The sequence below is a fragment of the Tachysurus fulvidraco genome, unplaced genomic scaffold (assembly GCF_022655615.1).
Source record: "Tachysurus fulvidraco isolate hzauxx_2018 unplaced genomic scaffold, HZAU_PFXX_2.0 HiC_scaffold_51_np12, whole genome shotgun sequence".
Lineage (NCBI taxonomy): Eukaryota > Metazoa > Chordata > Actinopteri > Siluriformes > Bagridae > Tachysurus > Tachysurus fulvidraco.
In genome coordinates this window covers 222,501-242,295 of record NW_025927271.1, presented here as the reverse complement: position 1 = coordinate 242,295, position 19,795 = coordinate 222,501, and the positions used below count along the sequence as shown (strand labels likewise).

The 19,795-nt window shown below is 35.2% G+C and overlaps 3 protein-coding genes and 1 long non-coding RNA gene across 5 annotated transcripts in view; 3 read left to right on the top strand and 1 right to left on the bottom strand.

The window, feature by feature from the left end:
- Positions 1 to 8,769, top strand: part of LOC113662816 (C-type lectin domain family 4 member A-like) — a 29,850-nt gene extending 21,081 nt beyond the window's left edge. The window contains exons 2-11 of the mRNA XM_047809813.1: positions 2,674 to 2,727; positions 3,048 to 3,164; positions 3,361 to 3,450; positions 3,648 to 3,719; positions 5,544 to 5,615; positions 6,381 to 6,535; positions 6,608 to 6,720; positions 6,891 to 6,972; positions 7,339 to 7,410; positions 8,706 to 8,769. Coding sequence (XP_047665769.1) covers positions 2,674 to 2,727; positions 3,048 to 3,164; positions 3,361 to 3,450; positions 3,648 to 3,719; positions 5,544 to 5,615; positions 6,381 to 6,535; positions 6,608 to 6,720; positions 6,891 to 6,972; positions 7,339 to 7,344 — 761 coding nt within the window. The 3' untranslated portion in view covers positions 7,345 to 7,410; positions 8,706 to 8,769. The remainder of the gene's footprint in view (positions 1 to 2,673; positions 2,728 to 3,047; positions 3,165 to 3,360; positions 3,451 to 3,647; positions 3,720 to 5,543; positions 5,616 to 6,380; positions 6,536 to 6,607; positions 6,721 to 6,890; positions 6,973 to 7,338; positions 7,411 to 8,705) is intronic.
- Positions 1 to 19,795, bottom strand: part of LOC113662805 (C-type lectin domain family 6 member A-like) — a 229,774-nt gene that overhangs the window by 140,547 nt on the left and 69,432 nt on the right. The gene's annotated exons all lie outside the window — the stretch shown is intronic.
- On the top strand, positions 12,787 to 14,794 carry LOC125140673. 2 transcript variants are annotated; one of them, XR_007139880.1, is made up of 6 exons: positions 12,812 to 12,905; positions 13,040 to 13,602; positions 13,681 to 13,764; positions 13,986 to 14,075; positions 14,592 to 14,654; positions 14,727 to 14,794. It is a non-coding gene; the product is annotated as an uncharacterized LOC125140673 (long non-coding RNA). The 2 variants fall into 2 exon arrangements; XR_007139879.1 differs by having other exon boundaries at positions 12,787 to 13,602.
- Positions 16,603 to 19,795, top strand: part of LOC113659003 (C-type lectin domain family 6 member A-like) — a 3,291-nt gene continuing 98 nt past the window's right edge. Inside the window, exons 1-8 of the mRNA XM_047809824.1 lie at positions 16,603 to 16,868; positions 16,975 to 17,044; positions 17,887 to 18,003; positions 18,200 to 18,289; positions 18,599 to 18,670; positions 18,818 to 18,972; positions 19,091 to 19,203; positions 19,419 to 19,795. The exon at positions 19,419 to 19,795 is cut by the window's right edge and continues 98 nt beyond it. Of these exons, the coding sequence (XP_047665780.1) occupies positions 16,854 to 16,868; positions 16,975 to 17,044; positions 17,887 to 18,003; positions 18,200 to 18,289; positions 18,599 to 18,670; positions 18,818 to 18,972; positions 19,091 to 19,203; positions 19,419 to 19,581 (795 nt within the window). The 5' untranslated portion in view covers positions 16,603 to 16,853 and the 3' untranslated portion in view covers positions 19,582 to 19,795. The remainder of the gene's footprint in view (positions 16,869 to 16,974; positions 17,045 to 17,886; positions 18,004 to 18,199; positions 18,290 to 18,598; positions 18,671 to 18,817; positions 18,973 to 19,090; positions 19,204 to 19,418) is intronic.

The window sequence follows — 19,795 nt, the reverse complement described above, 5'->3', positions numbered from 1 at the left end:
TCCTATTTTATAACTGATCTTTTTTAAACTGTTCAGAAAAGCAAAACAAACCGGCACATTTTGTGAGGAAGGATGGAAGTCTCTTGGTTTAAAGTGTTACTACTTCTCCACTCATAAACTGAAATGGACACAGAGTCGAGATTACTGTGTGGAGAAAGGAGGTCACCTGGTGATTATAACCAGCCAAACTGAACAGGTGAGTATAGAGCTTCTCTTTATAATTTAATCTAATAATTTATTTAAAGAAGAAGGACCCTTCTGGAGAGAATTGTGCTTCTCTGGGGAATGTAGGTGGTAACATACATAAATGGTCTGATGCTTCTTGTAGTAATATCAAAAAGTACATCTGTGAAAAGTAAAAGATGAAGTTTACCTACTTACTGCAGATATATATATCTCACAATTTATATAAAAATGTTTTTCAGACTCCATAAAGTTTCACTTTTCTGCCACATTGTAAAATGTTGTATTTTTTAGCTTGTCTTAACCCTTAACCACTGGAACATCAGACGATCATGTGTGTGAAATCTTCTAAATTGTACTGTAGGGATGAACATGTATTTATTTTATTAATGAATTGTGTCCAGATTATGTTTTCTGAAGCTAGATGTAATGTAAAGTTGCTTTGAATAAAGAAATTTAAGAATGAATAAAAGTGTTTATGGCTGAGAAAAAAAAAAACAGGTTTGTTATATCTTTATTTTTATTTAATTTTATTTTCCAAATTTCCATCTGTTCATCTTCTCCAAAAAAGTGAAAAAGTTGAAAAAAAGGTGGTAACTAAATTAAAAGAACAGAAGTGTGTGTGTGTGTGTGTGTGTGTGTGTGTGTGTGTGTGTGTGTGTGTGTGTGTGTGTGTGTGTGTGTGTGTGTGTGTGTGTGTGTGTGTACTCTGGGGGGTAGTCACCTAGAGTCGATTTGAGGATGATCTGAAGCTTCACCTCAGAATGTTCAGACACCAGAGTAATAAAACAGAAGACTCACTGTGTGAACAACCTTGATGTTAATAGTAACAGGAGCCGGCGGTGTAACGAGAGCCACGGTAGATGATATGTTTGTTCTGCCTTCTTGTTATAGTTTTGTTATTTATTTCTATATTTGTGAGGGTTATTAAGAGCTAAAACACTCATGTTTGAGAGAAGCATGTTGCCTGTACACCTGCCATTAAACGTGTGGATTGAAGACTCTTCACCTTCGAGCTCTTTCATTTCCTGGGAATAGCGAATTATCTGTGTCGAAGCGTTACAACACTTTATAATCACATTTAATATTAGCTTCAGATTATGTATAGTGATCTCCATACTAATTTTTGTGTATGACTTGCTGTAGAAACATTAATCATGCTATTAGAATGATTAAAACTCACATTAATATAAATATCTGATTCACATTCAGCACAACTCTCAGCTGTTGTTACAGAACCTAACATTTTTCTGACCAACATTTTATTACTGGTTAAAAAATAGTTATAAGAAAACAACAGTTCACGAAAAGTTATCAAAATTTAATGTAAAACCCAAAGCCTACACACACACACACACACACACACACACACACACACACACACACACACACACACACACACACACACACACACACTCACACACACACACACACACACTCACATTTACTACACACACACTCACTACATACACACACTCATCATACACACAAACAGACACAATACACACTGCCACAACCTCTCTGAGAGGTCGAAGGTCACCACAGGGTTTGTAAGGTGCACCAAAGATAGTGACCTTTGACCGATCGACCAGCTAATAAAAAACTTTTTATCCTGCTCACTTTGTTTATCTGTGAAGTCTCAGGTCATTTCATTACACAGCCATATCTGCTCCGTCGCAAAGAGGACATGCGAGCCATTTATCCAAAATATACAGAGATATAAATGTTGCTCTACATCGAGTGCAATCGTATTAAGCTTATCAACTTCTTTAATATCACACACATCATGTATGATATATTTAAGTTAACTATAGATTCAGTATAATACTGTGTTTGCTTATTTCCTTGTTTGTAAATGCATTTGATTTTTAAAGCTTAATAATAAGCTTAATAACATTTTCATGCAGTTTTGTTTGTACATAAAAAAAAGGTGCAGAATGAAAAATAAAACTTACAGGATGGAATAAAATGACAGGGTCTGTAAAGTGGTCTTTTCCTGTTCACTTGGTGTCTTTCTGTTGAGGAGTAACACCAGGAAAACTAGATTTGAGGTTTGTGTGCTTCAATTTTTTCCTGGTTTATTGTCTTATTAACCCTTTTATGAGAAATGACTATCTTTTGCCATAGAGATTGAAAAAACGTGAAAAGGTGAAACATCAGTGTCAGAATTTCAGGAAGAAGAAAATAACACAAATGAATTCCGCTTGCTAGTGTGAACTGACTCTGAGACCAAGAGGCTTAACTTGAGATCACACTTGCAAGCAGAAGTCACTCATTTCATGTGTTTGAAGCAATAGCGAGGTTCAGAAATACAAGCTGTCTATGAAGAGATAAGTTTTAATCTCTGCAAAATGGACTCTCCAACAGGTAGATATCTGAAATGTTTATACATGTAAACATATTTAAATACATGTTTGATGGTTATGTTTGATATCGTTTACATGAAGTGTTGTAAATGACAAGATTTTCACTTCTCATTATCAGACACAGAGGATGATGTTTATGTGAATACAGAAGACTGTCACACAGAGCTAAAAAACCCAGGTATGTATTTCTCTGGTGATTAAATACTGATACTGAGAACTAGTGAGGTTAGTGAATGACGACAACAACAACAAAACAATTCAGACTAGTGTTGTTACACTTAACACTAGTAACCAGGTAACGAGTAACCAGGATTTCGGGATTCAAAGTTTTTATATAAATATTATAAAAATATCTAATCTAATATTTATCTATATTTTATCAAACTAATAATGGAAAAAGCAACAGAAATAGTTTTATTTCCCTAACTCCATTACACAGTGGGTCTCGATCTGACTCTAGTACAAAGATGTATGAAATAAATAAATCTTTTCTCTCAGATATCTCTGACCGCACTGAGCTGAAAGACAAGAAGAAACCAGGAAAGATCTTCAGATCTGCTTTTGGTCTCCTAATACTTGGTGTTTTATTAACACTCTGTCTTGTAAGGATCCTTTGTAAGTGTTAAGTTGTGCTTATCTTCTTTATCTTTGTTCTCAATCATCAAATCATAATAAAGTGTCTCCTTTGATCCATCAAGTGAGATGAATTCATCCTAGCATGAAAAACTTACATTTATTTACTTAATTAATTATACATTTAGTTTTTATTGCTCTGTGAATTAATTTAACCCTGAGTATTTTTCTTCAACAGATCACAACAAAGTGGTTTCATATGAAATATTAAGTGAGCAATATTCTAATGTTACTGAAACATTGATGACGCAGGAACATAAAGTCAAAGGTAAGTGGTTATAAGACCTTCCTGTTTTCTTTAATAGTTTGCCGTGGCTGCAGTGTATATGATTAAAAACCCAACAGTTTTGTGCTTCTTATTTTGTAATAGTAATTCTAGTAATTGCCCCTCTTATAATTTTGTTTCTGGTTTATTCACATTATCTAAAATCTTATTTGCAACAGAAATTATTATCTTTGCCTTAGAGATAGAAAAACTGTATGAAGCACTGAAGGTGGAGTATCAGCAAGTTCAGGAGAATCTCACAGCATGCAGTGGTAAGATTCTCACCATCATTATAGGTAGATAGAATCTAGCCATGGCGGTCACAGTCCAGTGACTTCTGTGCCGGTCCCAAGCCCGGATAAATAAAGAGGGTTGCGTCAGGAAGGGCATCCGGCGTAAAACATTGCCAAATCTAACCATGCGAATCGTCAGTACGAATTTCATACCGGATCGGTCGAGGCCCGGGTTAACAACGACCGCCATCAGCGCCGTTGACCTACAGGGCGCCGGTGGAAATTGGGCTACTGTTGGTCAAAGAAGTAGAGGAGGGAGGAGAGTGCACAGACAGAGAGAGAAGAGGAAAGGTAAGAGTGTAGGACTGAGAATAGGAACTCTGAATGTTGGTACTATGACAGGGAAAGGTAGAGAGCTCGTTGATATGATGGAGAGAAGGAAGGTGGATATACTGTGTGTACAGGAGACCAAGTGGAAGGGTAGCAACGCTTGTAGAATAGGAGCAGGATTCAAATTGTTTATGTAGGTGTGGTCCTGAAGGAGGAGTTTGTGAGGAATGTTCTGGAGGTGAAGAGAGCGTCAGACACGGTGATGAGTCTGAAGTTAAAGATTGAAGGGGTGATGTTGAATGTTGTTAGTGGTTATGCACCGCAGGTAGGTTGTGAGTTAGAGGAGAAAGAGAGATTCTGGTGTGAATTAGATGAGGTGATGGAGAGTATTCCCACGGGTAAGAGAGTGGTGATAGGAGCGGATTTTAATGGACATGTTGGTGAGGGGAACACAGGTGATGAGGAGGTGATGGGCAAGTTTGGAGTTAAGGAAAGAAACCTTGAAGGACAGATGGTAGTGGACTTTGCTAAGAGGGTGGACATGGCTGTGGTTAACACTTATTTTCAGAAGAGGGAGGAACATAGAGTGACTTACAAGAGTGGAGGTAGGAGAACACAGGTAGACTACATCCAATGTAGAAGAGGCAATCTGAAATAGATTAGTGACGGTAAAGTGGTATTGGGAGAGAGTGTAGCCAGACAGCATAGGATGGTGGTGTGTAGGATGACTCTGATGGTCTGTAAGAGGAAGAGGGCAAAGATAGAGAAGAAAACTAAGTGGTGGAAGCTGAAAAAGGAGGAATGTTATGAGGAATTTAGACAGAAGTTGAGGCAGGCTCTGGGTGGTCAGGTAGTGCAGCCAGATGTCTGGGAAACTACAGCAGAAGTGATCAGGGAGACAGGGAGAAAGGTGCTGGGTGTGTCATCTGGAAGGAGGAAAGGAGATAAGGAGACTTCGTGGTGGAATGAGGAAGTTCAGGATAGTATCCAGAGGAAGAGATTAGCCAAGAAGAAGTGGGATATGGACAGGACTGAAGAGACTGTCGCTGTGGCGACCCCTGAAGGGAAAAGCCGAAAGAAGAAGAATTATAGGTAGATAGATACAGTGGTGTGAAAAAGTGTTGGCCCCGTCCTGATTTTTTTACACTTTAATGTTTCAAACAAATTTTAAATATTAGTCAAAGATAACACAAATAAACACAACATGCAGTTTTTATTATTAAGGGAATAATAATAACTATATAATAATAATAATAATAATTATATATATATATATATATATATATATATATATATATATATATATATATATATATATATATATATATATATATATATATATATATATGCCAACTAGTGGTTATATTGTGGTTCATGTGTGATTTAATTATGCTCAACTTTATAATTTATTAAATGATATTGAATACAAATGCGTGAAACATCAGGAGCGCATCCTTGCCTGCAATGATAAGACTAGTCCTTTCCTCTGGTTTACTCAAATCCTTCATCAGAAGCACTTCTCTTTTGTTTTAGAGACAGAAAAACTGTTTGAAGCACTGAAGGTGAAGCATCAGCAAGTTCAGGAGGATCTCGCAGCACTCAGTGGTAAGATTCTCACCATCATTATAGGTAGATAAATACAGTGGTGTGAAAAAGTGTTGGCCCCGTCCTGATTTTTTTACACTTTAATGTTTCAGATAATCAAACAAATTTAAATATTAGTCAAAGATAACACAAGTAAACACAACATGCAGTTTTTATTATTCATGAGCATCATGAGTCCTGCATTATTATTATTATTATTATTATTATTATTATTATTATTATTATTATTATTATTATTATTATTATTATTATTATATAATAAATAATGTACCAAATTGTGTAGAGTGTAGTACATGTGCAGCAGAAGGGAAGATGCCACCTGAAGCAGGGATCGAATCCGGATCTCCAGATTATAGGATGAATTTTCAGAAAATCAAACCCACACACAGGATAAAACCCTGACACAGCTTTATTAATATAAAATAAAACTAGCACATCATCACGACTTGACCATGATTCAAAAAAAAGGAAACATAAGTTAACAATTACATGGATACCCGAGATCACAATGCAGTCAAATATATATGACAAAACATCAGGCTAAATGGAGAAGAAGTGACACAGAAGTACAACACACCTGGGGAACACCTATGGTTAAACAGCCACCAGCACCCCCTCTGGTGGTCTGTCAGGGAAGTGTCCCAGTAGCTCCTGATATTATGTTTTAAATAGAATCAAGATGTTTCACATAACTGTAAAATTTGTTATGTAGTTATTATATAATCTAATTTCATAAATGATCTTTTTTTAAACTGTTCAAAAAAGGAAAACAAAACTATACAGTTTGTGAGGAAGGATGGACGTCTCTTGGTTTAAAGTGTTACTACTTCTCCACTCATAAACTGAACTGGACACAGAGTCGAGATTACTGTGTGGAGAAAGGAGGCCACCTGGTGATTATAACCAGCCAAACTGAACAGGTGAGTGTAGAGCTTCTCTTTATAATTTAATCTAATAATTTATTTATTTAATATAATTGTTTTCTACATTAGGGCTTTTTATTCCCACAAATTAGAGAAACACACTGGATTGGCTTGAATGACTTGGAGACTGAGGGTCAGTGGATGTGGGTGAACAACAAGCCCTTAAAGGAGACGGGTGTAACGTAAGGACAGTGTTCACTCACACACACTATTTCACATTAACCTCTTCTTGTCTTAAACACTAAAATTATTTTACTATTACAAAGCTCTAGCATTGTATATACTCATTTATGCATAAAATAAATTCAATATTTAAGAAACTTTTAACAGTTTTTATGTCTTATGTATGTAGGTTCTGGTATAGTGATCCAAAACAGCCTGATAACTGGAAAGTGGAGGACCCTTCTGGAGAGAATTGTGCTGCTCTGGGGAATGTAGGTGGTAACATACATAAATGGTTTGATTATTCTTGTAGTACAATCAAAAAGTACATCTGTGAAAAGTAAAAGGCTTTTCACTTACATTTGATTCTGCAAATATTTGTTTTTATGAATGGAGAACAATTCTTGGTTGTTGACTATATAAATATTTGATATTGAAAAACAGCTAACATGAAGTTTACCTACTTACTAGAGATCTAATTGTTTATAAGTGCTTCCTCTTTCCTTTAATAGTTTGCTGTAGCTGCAGTGTATATGTGGATTAAAAACCCAACAGTTTTATGCTTCTTGCCTTCTTCTAGTAATTTGCTACCTTTGTTATTAATATTTATTTATTTTTTTCTGGTTTATTCGCATTAGAGATAGAAAAACTGTATGAAGCATTGAAGGTGAAGCATCTGGAAGTTCAGGAAGATCTCGCTGCATGCAGTGGTAAGATTCTCTCATCACTGTGGGTAGATACTGTAGATAGCTGGGCATAACAGCTACCAAGCCACAAAGTGGTAGACCGTGTAAAACACAGGGCAGGTTCAGCACATGCCGAGGTGCTCAGTATGCATTACTCACCAACTTTCTACAGAGTCCATAGCTACAGACCTCCAGTCTTTGTGTGGCCTTCAGATTAGCTCAACAACAGTGCGTAGAGTGCTTCATGGAATGGCTTTTCATGTCTGAGCAGCTGCAATATTTTCTCTGGAGTGACAAATCACACCTCTCTGCCTGGAAATCAGATGGATGAGTCTTGGCTTAACGGTTGCCAGGAGAATCGTACTTAACTGACTGCATTGTGCTAAGTGTAAAGTTTGGTAGAGAGGATTATGGTGTGGGGTTGTTTTATAGAGGTTGTGCTTGTCGCCTTAGTTCCAGTGAAAGGAACTCTTAATGCTTCAACATACCAAGACATTCTGGATAATTTCCTGCTTCCAACTTTGTGGGAAGAGTTTGGGGATGGCACCTTTCTGTTCCAACATGACATGGATGAGTGAGTTTGTTGTAGAGGAACTTGACTGGCCTGAACAGAGTCCAGGTCTCAACTCAACATAACACCTTTAAGATGAATTAGTGTGGAGACTCCTCGTCTAACATCAGTGTATGACCTCACAAATGCACTTCTAGAGGAATGGTCAAAACTCTTGTGGATAGCCTTCCAATAAGAGTTGATGCTGTTAGAGCTTCAAAGGGTGGGACAGTTCTAAATTAATCACAACAGATTACGGGGATGTCATTAAAGTTCATGTGCGTGTTAAGGCAGACATCACAAAATTTGTGGCATTATAGTCGAGACAGACAGACAGACAGACAGACAGACAGACAGACAGACAGACAGACAGACAGACAGACAGACAGACAGATAGATAGATAGATAGATAGATAGATAGATAGATAGATAGATAGATAGATAGATAGATAGATAGATAGATAGATATTTGACTATACTGTATTTTCATGGTAAATTGAGAAAGCATGTTTCATATTTTGGGACGCATTTTTTTAATTGGTCTTTACTTTCGTCTTAAATGGCACATTTCAATTATTTGTAGCATATTAATTTGTGGCATCAGAATTTTATTATAGCAATACATCATATAAATGCATCAGTACTATTAGTAATACTGTATATTACTCATGATAATGTTATATGATTATACAAACAAGCAAAATCATGCAATATAGAGTACGCAAATATATTATCCAAAGTCTGATTTTCATCTTGTCTTGACAAACAGCAAATAAAAACAATGGACAATGTGAGGAAGGATGGAAGTCTCTTGGTTTAAAGTGTTACTACTTCTCCACTAATAAACTAAACTGGACACAGAGTCGAGATTACTGTGTGGAGAAAGGAGGCCATCTGGTGATTATAACCAGCCAAACTGAACAGGTTTGAAGTGTTGAGCTTCTTTTATTTCCAGTTTTTCAGATAAAATGTCATTTTTTGGTCTCTATTTCACTTGAGCTTATTATACTGTAGTTATAAGCTTTATGTGATGTTATTTTCTAAATTAGAATTTTGTGGTTTCACAAATTGTCGAAACACACTGGATTGGTTTACATGACTTGGAGACTGAAGGACAGTGGATGTGGGTGAACAACAAGCCTTTAAAGGAGACAGGTGTAACGTAAGGACAGTGTTCACTTACACAGTCTATAAACTCATTTTACAAAGCTCCAGTAATACATATACTTTTTTACATGAAATGAAATAATAGTTAAAGAAACTAATTACATTAAACTGATTTTATTCTATAAAGATTCTGGTATAGCGCTCCCGGGAGACCTGATGAGCCTGATAACTGGAAAGAGGAGGACCCTTCTGGAGAGAACTGTGCTGCTCTGGGTCATAATTATGGTGACACAGATAAATGGTTTGATGCTCACTGTGGTGCAATCAAAAAGTGCATCTGTGAAAAGTAAAAGACTTTTCTTTTTACTTACTTACATTTACTGCAAATACTTGTTGTTTTTTTTTCAACAGAGAACAATTCTTGGTTGTTGAATATGAATATTTGATATTGTAAAACAGCTAACATTAAGTTTACCTACAGTTTGTATTAAAGGTTTATTTTACCGTATAGTTGTCATAGATATTGTATAGCAAACTTTACACCTACTGTATGTCTTCATATTTCATGTTGAAAAAAATTCCAACTCAGGCTAGTGAGACGTAATGAATTCCAGTTTACTAATTAAGGTGTTATTGCTGTCTAGATAAACAGTTCGCTCCTTTACTAGCATCTCAACATAATATAACAATGTATAGTTTTCCATATCTATGAACATTTACTATGTACTTTGTAATGTTAAGTTGCTTTGAATAACATTTAGAAAGCAATAAGAATGAATAAAAATATAGATCTTAAAAATATGATGTATGGTTTTGTTTTTGTTTTAAAAGATGATGACTTGCACTATGTAAGCATTCCAGTTCCAGGTTAGTCATATGGTGTTTAGGAGGGTAACAAAGGATGGATAATAAAACATATGGTTTCATTCATACATTCATAAGAACAGCCATAAACTGCAGTATTTAATGCAATAACATGTTGGTCAGGTTAAAACAGCACTAAGACATGACTCTTTAACCTGAAACTCACTTCAGCTGTTCATTTTCTGTCCATCTATTGGCCACTAAATGGCAGTAATGAAACGTTTGGTCAATTCTAAGAAACATTAAATATTATTTTGTCGAATTTCTATACCTTTTGAATCTTATGACATACATTAATTAATGTGATATAATGATGAATTTGTTGTCTAACATGTACAGGTGTTACTGCAGGTATTATTGCAGGTATTACTGGGGAGATCAGTCACGCTGCTGTTGCAGTAAAATTCCTCTCAGAGCTGCACATGTTCTGACCACATTTCTCTGGACATTTGTACACAAATCAACATACATGTCACTTATTCAATTATATCTTATTCATCTTCTTTCATTTATGTACAAATTACAGGGTCTGTAAAGTAGTCTTTCTTTATTTTAATGTCTACAAACTTTAAAAACTTATTCCACGTTCAGTTGGTGTCTTTTAATTGTCGAGTAACACCAGGAGATAAATGTTAGTAGAATATAATTTTAGATTTTTGCACTTTTTATTTTCTGTAACTGCACAGTGCTTCATGAACGTCTCTGAGTTGATGCTTGTTGATACATGCAGGGCTAAAGAAGTAAAAGCAAAGGTTAACACAACCACACTCAACATAGACACCAAGTTCAGCTAAAGCGTACGTGTGTGTGTGTGTGTGTGTGTGTGTGTGTGTGTGTGTGTGTGTGTGAGTCAGAGAAAGAGAGAGAGAGAGAGAGAGAGAGAGAGAGAGAGAGAGAGAGAGAGAGAGAGAGAGAGATGGATGGATGGATGCCTTTTAGTCTACATATAAATATTTCATTCTTTTCCCCCACTCTTGGTCATTTAGTTAAAGCTGTTGAAAATTGAAGTGAAAGAAGTACAACAAATGCACAGTAACGTCTGTACGCATATTCATATTTCATATTTTCACATTTTCATATTTTCACAGAAAGTATACGTTGACTAAAATGTACATGGTCTGTAAAGCAGTGTTTATTTATTTTAACCTCTACAAAGTATTTCTACAACATTTAAAATTATTCCCTTGTTAATTTATTTAACCCCATTTTGCCTTGGCCCCCTTTTGCAGGTTTTTCGCCCACATGATCTACCCAACAAAAAGTGGTACAGCTCCCACATACTTTGACACACAGGGGTCAGAGAGCCTGGTCTCATTGGAAATGGCACAAAGTTACAGGGGCTAGAATGGAAGGTTTTCATTTCCGCCTGGGTTATTTACCTGATAAACTGATTAATCTTATTTTTCTGGAACATGTTAGGGACCAAATAACAACTGAGGGTCATAGCCACATGTCTTGGCTTTCACCAAAAAAAAATTTCAAGTCAAAAGACGCAAAAATGGCTTCAATAAAAATATTTTTCTACGGCCATGGTCGTCTGGTCCAGCGTTTTTGTGTACTTGTTTACTGTATAACTTTGAAATAAAAGACTGCATGCTCAGTTTAAAAGGCCTTAAACAAGCAGAGACTCTCTGTCTACTACTGTGGTGTGAAAACAGGCCTGTAACTTGACACCCTGAGCTGTGAGAGGGACAAAAGGTCAAGGATTACGCAAGAATTCTTCTGCGCAGCTTGTTCACGCAGATCCAGGCAGCAGAGAGGGGGGTTGCAGCATATCGTTGGAATCGTCTGCTTATTGGCTAAAGAGCTGTAGAGGTCCCGGCCCATTTCATTGCTATTGGAAGGAGTAATTGTCAGTCAAAGGCGGGTTCCCAAAAATGATGTCATGACATCATTGGCTTCCCAGCCGTCTATCTCTGCAATACAAGCACCGATTGGCTCAAGTGAGGGCTTGTTTGATTCGTTAGGACCTGGGCTATAAATATGACGTAAATTACGTAGAATTTTTGAATACCCCAATGAGACGTTAGAGCGGCAAAACAAGATGATGGCGCGCTTCTGTTTCCAGTTTTCGGAACACAAACGGAATATTTGCGGCGCGACCAAAGCGTTTTGGATTAAAAGGCTTACAGATTCCAGTTCCTTGGACCTGTGTGGATTTTTGTGGATTATTTGTTTTGGAATATATTACCCCAGTGAAGAAAGGGACGCGTCTAAAGGTGAGGGAAAATCCGGTCTAGCGCCACCTAGGTAAGCTTTCTCCAAAAAATTTTTTTTTTATTATGAAGGCTGTGAATCATATTATGCTTTGTGTCTGGGCTTAAAAAATATTGAGAGTATAAACTTTACTAGGTAAATAGGTTTTTTCGTGTTTTTAGAGGATTTGATGCTTTAAAGATGAAATGAAGCTTGTTTCTGGGTCATCCCCTAGTGGTCAGTTTGACTTCGACCCGTAATAGTGTAAAGTAATAAATTAAGTAATGAATAAAAGAAAAATACAATACGGTGTTCTAGGTGAGCAGTATGCTAGTTACTGCAATGTTGATGACCCCAAAACACAAAGCCAAGGGTTATGTGAGGTTTTAAGAGCTCCCTGTTTACTTTAATAGTTAGCAGTTACTGTATATGTGAGATAAAAACTCAGTTGTTGAGTTTTGCGTTTCTTATTTTTTAATATTCCTCTTATATTTTCTGGTTTATTATCATCAACATCTATTAACCATTTTGTATCAGAAATTATTCACATTTGCCATAGAGATAGAAAAACTGTATGAAGAACTGAAGGTGAAGCATCAGCAGATTCAAGAAGAAGAAAGGAATTCTGCTTGCCTGAAATGTTTATACATGTAAAAATATTTAAATACATGTTTGATGGTTATGTTTGATATTGTTTACATGAATTGTTGTAAATGACAAGATTTTCACTGCTCATTATCAGACACAGAGGATGATGTTTAAGTGAATTCAGAAGACTGTCGCGCAGAGCTGAAAAACCTAGGTATGCGTTTGTTTGATGATTAAATACTGATACTGAGTAGAACTAGTGGGGTTAGTGAATGACAGCAAAAAAGTTCAATTGAATCTACAAAGATGGCAAAATAGACAGTATTTAAAAATGTCTTTCTCCAACAGGCAGAAATCTGAACAAGTGCTGTAAATGATGAGCACCAAATAAATGCTCATAATCACACACAGAGGATGATGTTTATGAAAATACACAGTCATCAGTTCTCAAAAAAAAAGAGCTTTTTAATATCCTTCCTTCCTTATGATATCTTCATAATGGGACCATAAAAGACAGACACATAAAAGGTTTCCACAAAAAAGGTCTTGGTATATTGTAAAACAGGCACTACTGGAGTACACTGTATGTACACTACTGTACAAAGGTGTGACTTCAGGATGGTCCAAGGCTGAAATAGTACATTTTTAAAAAGATTCACCTACAACATTTCCTGGAATCACAAAGCATATATGAAGCATGACGCGCGGGTTAGGAAACGGGGGAAAAGTTAATTATCCAACAGGTAGACATCTGAAACTGCTATATTTTTAAATAAATATTTTAGATGTTGTAAGTATATGTGATCAGGCATCACAAATTCCAAGGACTTTTAAATTGTTAGAATTACAAGCAGTGGATGATGACAATGTGAACACACAGCAGATGCATCCGAAGACTAAACAATGCACAGGTATGTCTTTGTACTCATTATACTGATTATCTCACTTCTACTTAATAATTTATTAACTAAAACATGTTTAATATTTAGCTTCATCTAGATACATCATCATATCTGCTCTTGGTCTTCTGCTGCTTGGAGCTTTAGCATCACTCTGTGCTGTAGGGATCTTGTGTGAGTATTAAATAGCACTTTAATCTGTTGTTCTCATTCAACAAATTACAATAAATAAAATAGTTTGATGGTTAAGTTAGAAGAATTCCTTTTATCAGCCATTTATACTAGAAACATACAACACATTACAATAGAATATTTATGTACCGTTGGTGCTTGGCCCCTAGAAACGTTTTCATTCATCTTTGTCTGAGTTTAGCCCTGATGTTCTTATTCAACAGATCACAATAAAGTTGTTTCCACGGAGATGTTAAGTGAAGGAGACGAGAACACTACAGCCGAACTGATGGGGCTAAAATACAAAGCCACTGGTAAGAGATTTCATCATGTCTCAAAAGTCTCCATACAAACACTTTTTAGCTAATTCACATTTCATTTGTCACATATACAAACAAACACAGTAGTATGTGTAGTGAAATGTCATAACTGTCTAATATAAGATATGTACAATAAAAATAGTTACAGATAAAAAATAGAGTAAAATTTACAAGATCATCTGTACAAACTGTGTGTGTATGTAGTGTAAAACATTAGGGTAAATGGAGAAGAAGTGACACAGCAGTTCAACACACCTGGGGAACACCTATGGGTAAACAGCCACCAAGGAAGTGTCCAAGTAGCTCCTGATAGTATGTTTTAAGTAGAAACAAGATGTTTCACATAACTGTAAAATTTATGTAGTGATTATATAATCTTATTTTATAACTGATTTATTTTTTAAACTTTTCAAAAAAGCAAAACAAAACTGTACACTTTGTGAGGAAGGATGGAAGTCTCTTAGTTTAAAGTGTTACTACTTCTCCACTGATAAACTGAACTGGACACAGATTCGAGATTACTGTGTGGAGAAAGGAGGTCACCTGGTGATTATAACCAGCCAAACTGAACAGGTGAGTGTAGAGTTTCTCTTTATAATTTAATCTAATAATTTATTTATTTAATATAATTGTTTTCTACATTAGGGCTTTTTCTTCTCACAAATTGGAGAAACACACTGGATTGGCTTGAATGACTTGGAGACTGAGGGTCAGTGGATGTGGGTGAACAACAAGCCCTTAAAGGAGACGGGTGTAACGTAAGGACAGTGTTCACTCACACACACTATTTCTCATTAACCTCTTCTTGTCTTCACACTAAACTCATTTTACTATTACAAAGCTCCAGTAATGTATTCACTTATGAATAAAATAAATTCAATATTTAAGAAACTTATTACAGTTTTTATGTCTTATGTATGTAGGTTCTGGTTTAGTTCTCCAGAGGGACCAAATGAGCCTGATAACTGGACAAAGAAGGACCCTTCTGGAGAGAATTGTGCTGCTCTGGGGAACACAAATGTTAACATACATAAATGGTTTGATGCTTCTTGTAGTACAATCAAAAAGTACATCTGTGAAAAGTAAAAGACATTTCTCTTACATTTGAGTCTGCAAATATGTTTTTATGAATGCAGGAAAGTTCTTGGTTGTCGACTATTTTTGTTGTTGAAGTATTTAGTTCTGCTTTGTTTAGATATTGCCTTTTTTTTTTTTTTTTTTTTTTCACCTGTAATACCATCGAAAGCCACATAGGGGCGTTAATGGGAAATTGAGCATATATGCCCAGTTAGCATAGAGTAAGGCAGATTTGTTTGGGAGAGGAGAACCATGTGTTTGTCTTCTCTCTCATATATGGCATCTAAACTTTTTGTGAAGAATTCTGAGTTTTTGCTCTACCAAAGGATTTTTTGTTGGAAATGGCAAGAACCAAAAACCTCACTGTATTGAGTGAAGCATGTTAGTGGCAAATATCTGCTGGAGGAATCATTGTGTCTTCATTTGTGGTCTTCACCTGTGGATTAATTCTATTTTCTTTTGACATTGGATCTGAGTGTTGATAAGGTTACTGCTATTGCTATGGCCTCGTGGAGGCATTGAGGACAGCAGGCCTATAGACAGCATTCCAGTTTGCTTTGTCATGTCTTTGCAATGTGGAATTGGGGATTTAATAATTGCATTGGACTCGAGTATTGGTCTGGACTTTAAACTCTAAACATTATCATCTAAACTCACCATAAAACAATGTTTTGTACTTAATTGATATGAAGACTCATGAGGTGATTTCTATGTATTTGTTGTTTTCTTTGAATATGTTTGGGAGCATATGTTGGATAAATAAAATAAGATAAAATGATCATTTGTTTTGTGAAGTTTATTTAACAGTACAGAACGATACAGTTCGAATCCAATACATCTATATTGAGAGTTTGTTACTAATATTTATTTATTTATTTATTTATTTATTTATTTATTTATTTTTAACATCAGACTCCATGAAGTTTCACTTTTCTGCCACATTGTAAAATGTATTTTTTAGCTTGTCTTCACCACTAGAACATCAGAAGATCATGTGTGTGGATTTTGTGTTTGTGGAAATCTTTTAAATTGTACTGGATGGATGAACATGTGTTTATTTTATTAATGAAGTGTCTTTAATTTCATTACTTAAAATTTCCACCTGTTAATCTTCTCTAAACAAGAGAAAAGGGTGGAAAAAAGGTGGAAACTAAATAAAAAGAACGTGTGTGTGTGTGTGTGTGTGTGTGTGTGTGTACTCTGGGGGGTAGTCAACTAGAGTTGATTTGATGATGATCTGAAGCTTCACCTCAGAATGTTCGGACACCAGAGAAATGAAACAGAAGACACACTTGTATCAGTGTTGTCTCTTCTTCGTTAAATATGTTCACCAATAGTGTCATCAGCACGGGACGGCAGGATCAAGAAAAGCAAGGGCAGGCCGGAAACTCTGGGAGCCTGACCTGCACACAAGACGTAGCACAAAAACACACATAGTAGAACAGAAAAAATATCACAAGTTGTAACAGGGTGCTGGAGGGTTGTTATAGTTAGTTCTTTTTTTTTTTTTGTAGTGGGTTCTTGGGGTGGTTACTTTCAACCATCTACTACGGAAGCTACATCACTCCCACTGCTATTGCACAGTAGATCTGTATCTCGCTTCCCTTCTGATTATAACTAATTTTATAGTTACTACCAATTTTCAGGTATCACAGGGTTCAATTTAAGATTATAAAGTGAAGCACGAGTTAAAGAATGGGTGGAAAAAAGGTAATTATCCTACAGTTAGAGCTCTGATACTTTTATACTTTTGAATTTAGTTATGGTGTAAATATGACGCGTGATCAAGCAATTTAAATGATGATGTTTTAAATAGTTTGGACGGAGAACTGACGATGATTATGTGAATGCACAGAACTGGCAACCAAGGCACAAAGCATGCTCAGGTAAGTCTTGTTTTCATAATAAAATTTAAATACTTACAATTTTATCCATTTATAGTTACATTTAATTGAAGTGAAGAGATTCTTGAGGAAAAAAATAGTAGTTACATGTAATACTTGTAAATATTAATTCCCTCTGGTTTTTATGTATTTTGAAGTAACTAATAAAAAAGTGCTGCTTGTTGTGTTAAAAACAACCTGGGAGTGAAGCTTACTGTCATGAAATATTTCACCTAAATCATCCAATAAATGTTACATGAATATTTATTTAGAGAAATTGTTACCGTATTTACAATTCTCTATTTTTCTTTGATAATACAATTTGTAACGATATTTAATATTAGCTTCAGATTATATATAGTGATCTCCATAATAGTCCCTTTGAATGACTTGCTGTCGAAACAATAATCATGCTATTAGAATGATTAAAACTCACATTAATAGAAATATCTGATTCACATTTATAACAACTCTCAGCTGTTGTTACAGAACCTAACATTCTGACCAAACAGATTTCAAAATGCAACATTTTTTTTCTGGTTATTAAATAGTTATAATAAATTTTAAGAAAAGTTATCATTTGATTTTAACAAACTAGACTATTAAACTAGAAGTTAAAAAGAAGAAGAAGACTTTATTATTGCCACGTGTCCGTTGTATCATGGGGACTGTGGGTTGGAAGTTCATGGATCCGGCAGAGGTTTGGCACCCAGCTAGTTTAAAGCCTCATGTGTTGAGTGAAAGGAAAACCCTGAAGCTGTGAAGGGCAGTGGGTCTGCAAGCCTGGAGTCAGGAATTTATTTACAGTACAAAGATGTATGAAATAACTAACCCTTTTCTCTCAGATATCTCTGACCGCACTGAGCTGAAAGACAAGAAGAAACCAGGAAAGATCTTCAGATATGCTTTTGGTCTCCTAATACTTGGTGTTTTATTAACACTCTGTGTTGTAGGGATCCTTTGTAAGTGTTAAGTTGTGCTTATTAACTTTATCTTTGTTATCAATCATCAAATCATTATAAAGTGTCTCCTTTTATCCATCAAATGAGATGAATTCATCCTAGCATGAAAAACTTACATTTTTTTACTTAATTAATTAAACATTTAGTTTTTATTGTTCTGTGAATTAATTTAACCCTGAGTATTTTTCTTCAACAGATCACAATAAAGTGGTTTCATATGAGATATTAAGTGAGCAGTATTCTAATGTTACTGAAACATTGATGATGCAAGAACATGAAACCAAGGGTAAGTGTTTATTAGAGCTTCCTGTTTCCTTTGCAGTAGCTGCAGTGTATATGTGGGTTAAAAGCCTACAAAAAAGTTTTGTGCTGCTTATTTTCTAATAGTAATAGTATTTGCTCCTTTTGTTGTTGTTGTTTGTTGTTTCCTTTTTGAGCTCCTTTTGCTCCTGTTATTATTATTATTATTATTATTATTATTATTATTATTATTATTATTATTATTATTCATTCATTCATTCATTTATTTTTTTTCTGGTTTATTCTCATTATCTAATAACCTCTTTGCATCAGAAATTATTCTTTTTGGCTTTAGAAATAGAAAAACTGTTTGAAGCACTGAAGGTGGAGCATCAGCAAGTTCAGGAGGAACTCGCAGCATGCAGTGGTAAGATTCTCCCATCATGACAGACAGACAGACAGACAGAGACAGATAGACAAAAACAAAGCAAAGCCATGCTACAGTATATAGAGTATGCAAATATATTATCTGAATTTATAACTGATTTTTTTTTTATCTCATCTTGAAAAACAGCAAATAAAAACAATGGACAATGTGAGGAAGGATGGAAGTCTCTTGGTTTAAAGAGTTATTACTTCCCCACTCATAAACTGAACTGGACACAGAGTAGAGATTACTGTGTGGAGAAAGGAGGCCACCTGGTGATTATAACCAGCCAAACTGAACAGGTTTGAAATTAAGAGCTTTTTCCTTATCAGTTTTTCAGATAAAATAAAATTTTTTGGTCTCTATTTCACTTGAATTGATTACAGGTGTAAGCTTTATGTGATTTATGTTCTATATTAGAATTTTGTAGTTTCACAAATTGGAGAAACACACTGGATTGGTTTGAATGACTTGGAGACTGAAGGACAGTGGATGTGGGTGAACAACAAGCCATTAAAGGAGACCGGTGTAACGTAAGGACAGTGTTCACTTACACAGTCTATAAACTCATCTCACTGTTCTGCTTATAGATCTACAGAGCTCCAGTAATACATACATACATATATATATATATATATATATATATATATATATATATATATATATATATATATATATATATATATATATATTTGCATGAAATGAAATAATTGTTTAAGAAAACAATTACAGATTTAATTCTATGTAGGTTCTGGTATAGTTCTCCAAAGGGAACAAATGAGCCTGATAACTGGAAAGTGGAGGACCCTTCTGGAGAGAATTGTGCTGCTCTGGGGAATGTCGATGGTAACACACATAACTGGTTTGATGCTTCTTGTAGGAGAATCAAAAAGTACATCTGTGAAAAGTAAAATACATTTCTCTTACATTTGAGTCTGCAAATATTTGTTTTTATTAATGGAGAACAATTCTTGGTTGTTGACTATAAATATTTGATATTGTAAAACAGCTAACATGAAGTTTATCTATAGTTTATTTTTTCATTTTTCATACTTGGATCATGTGTGTGGATTTTCTCCTTCTGCCTGTGAAAATCATTTAAATTGTACTGTAGGGATGAACATA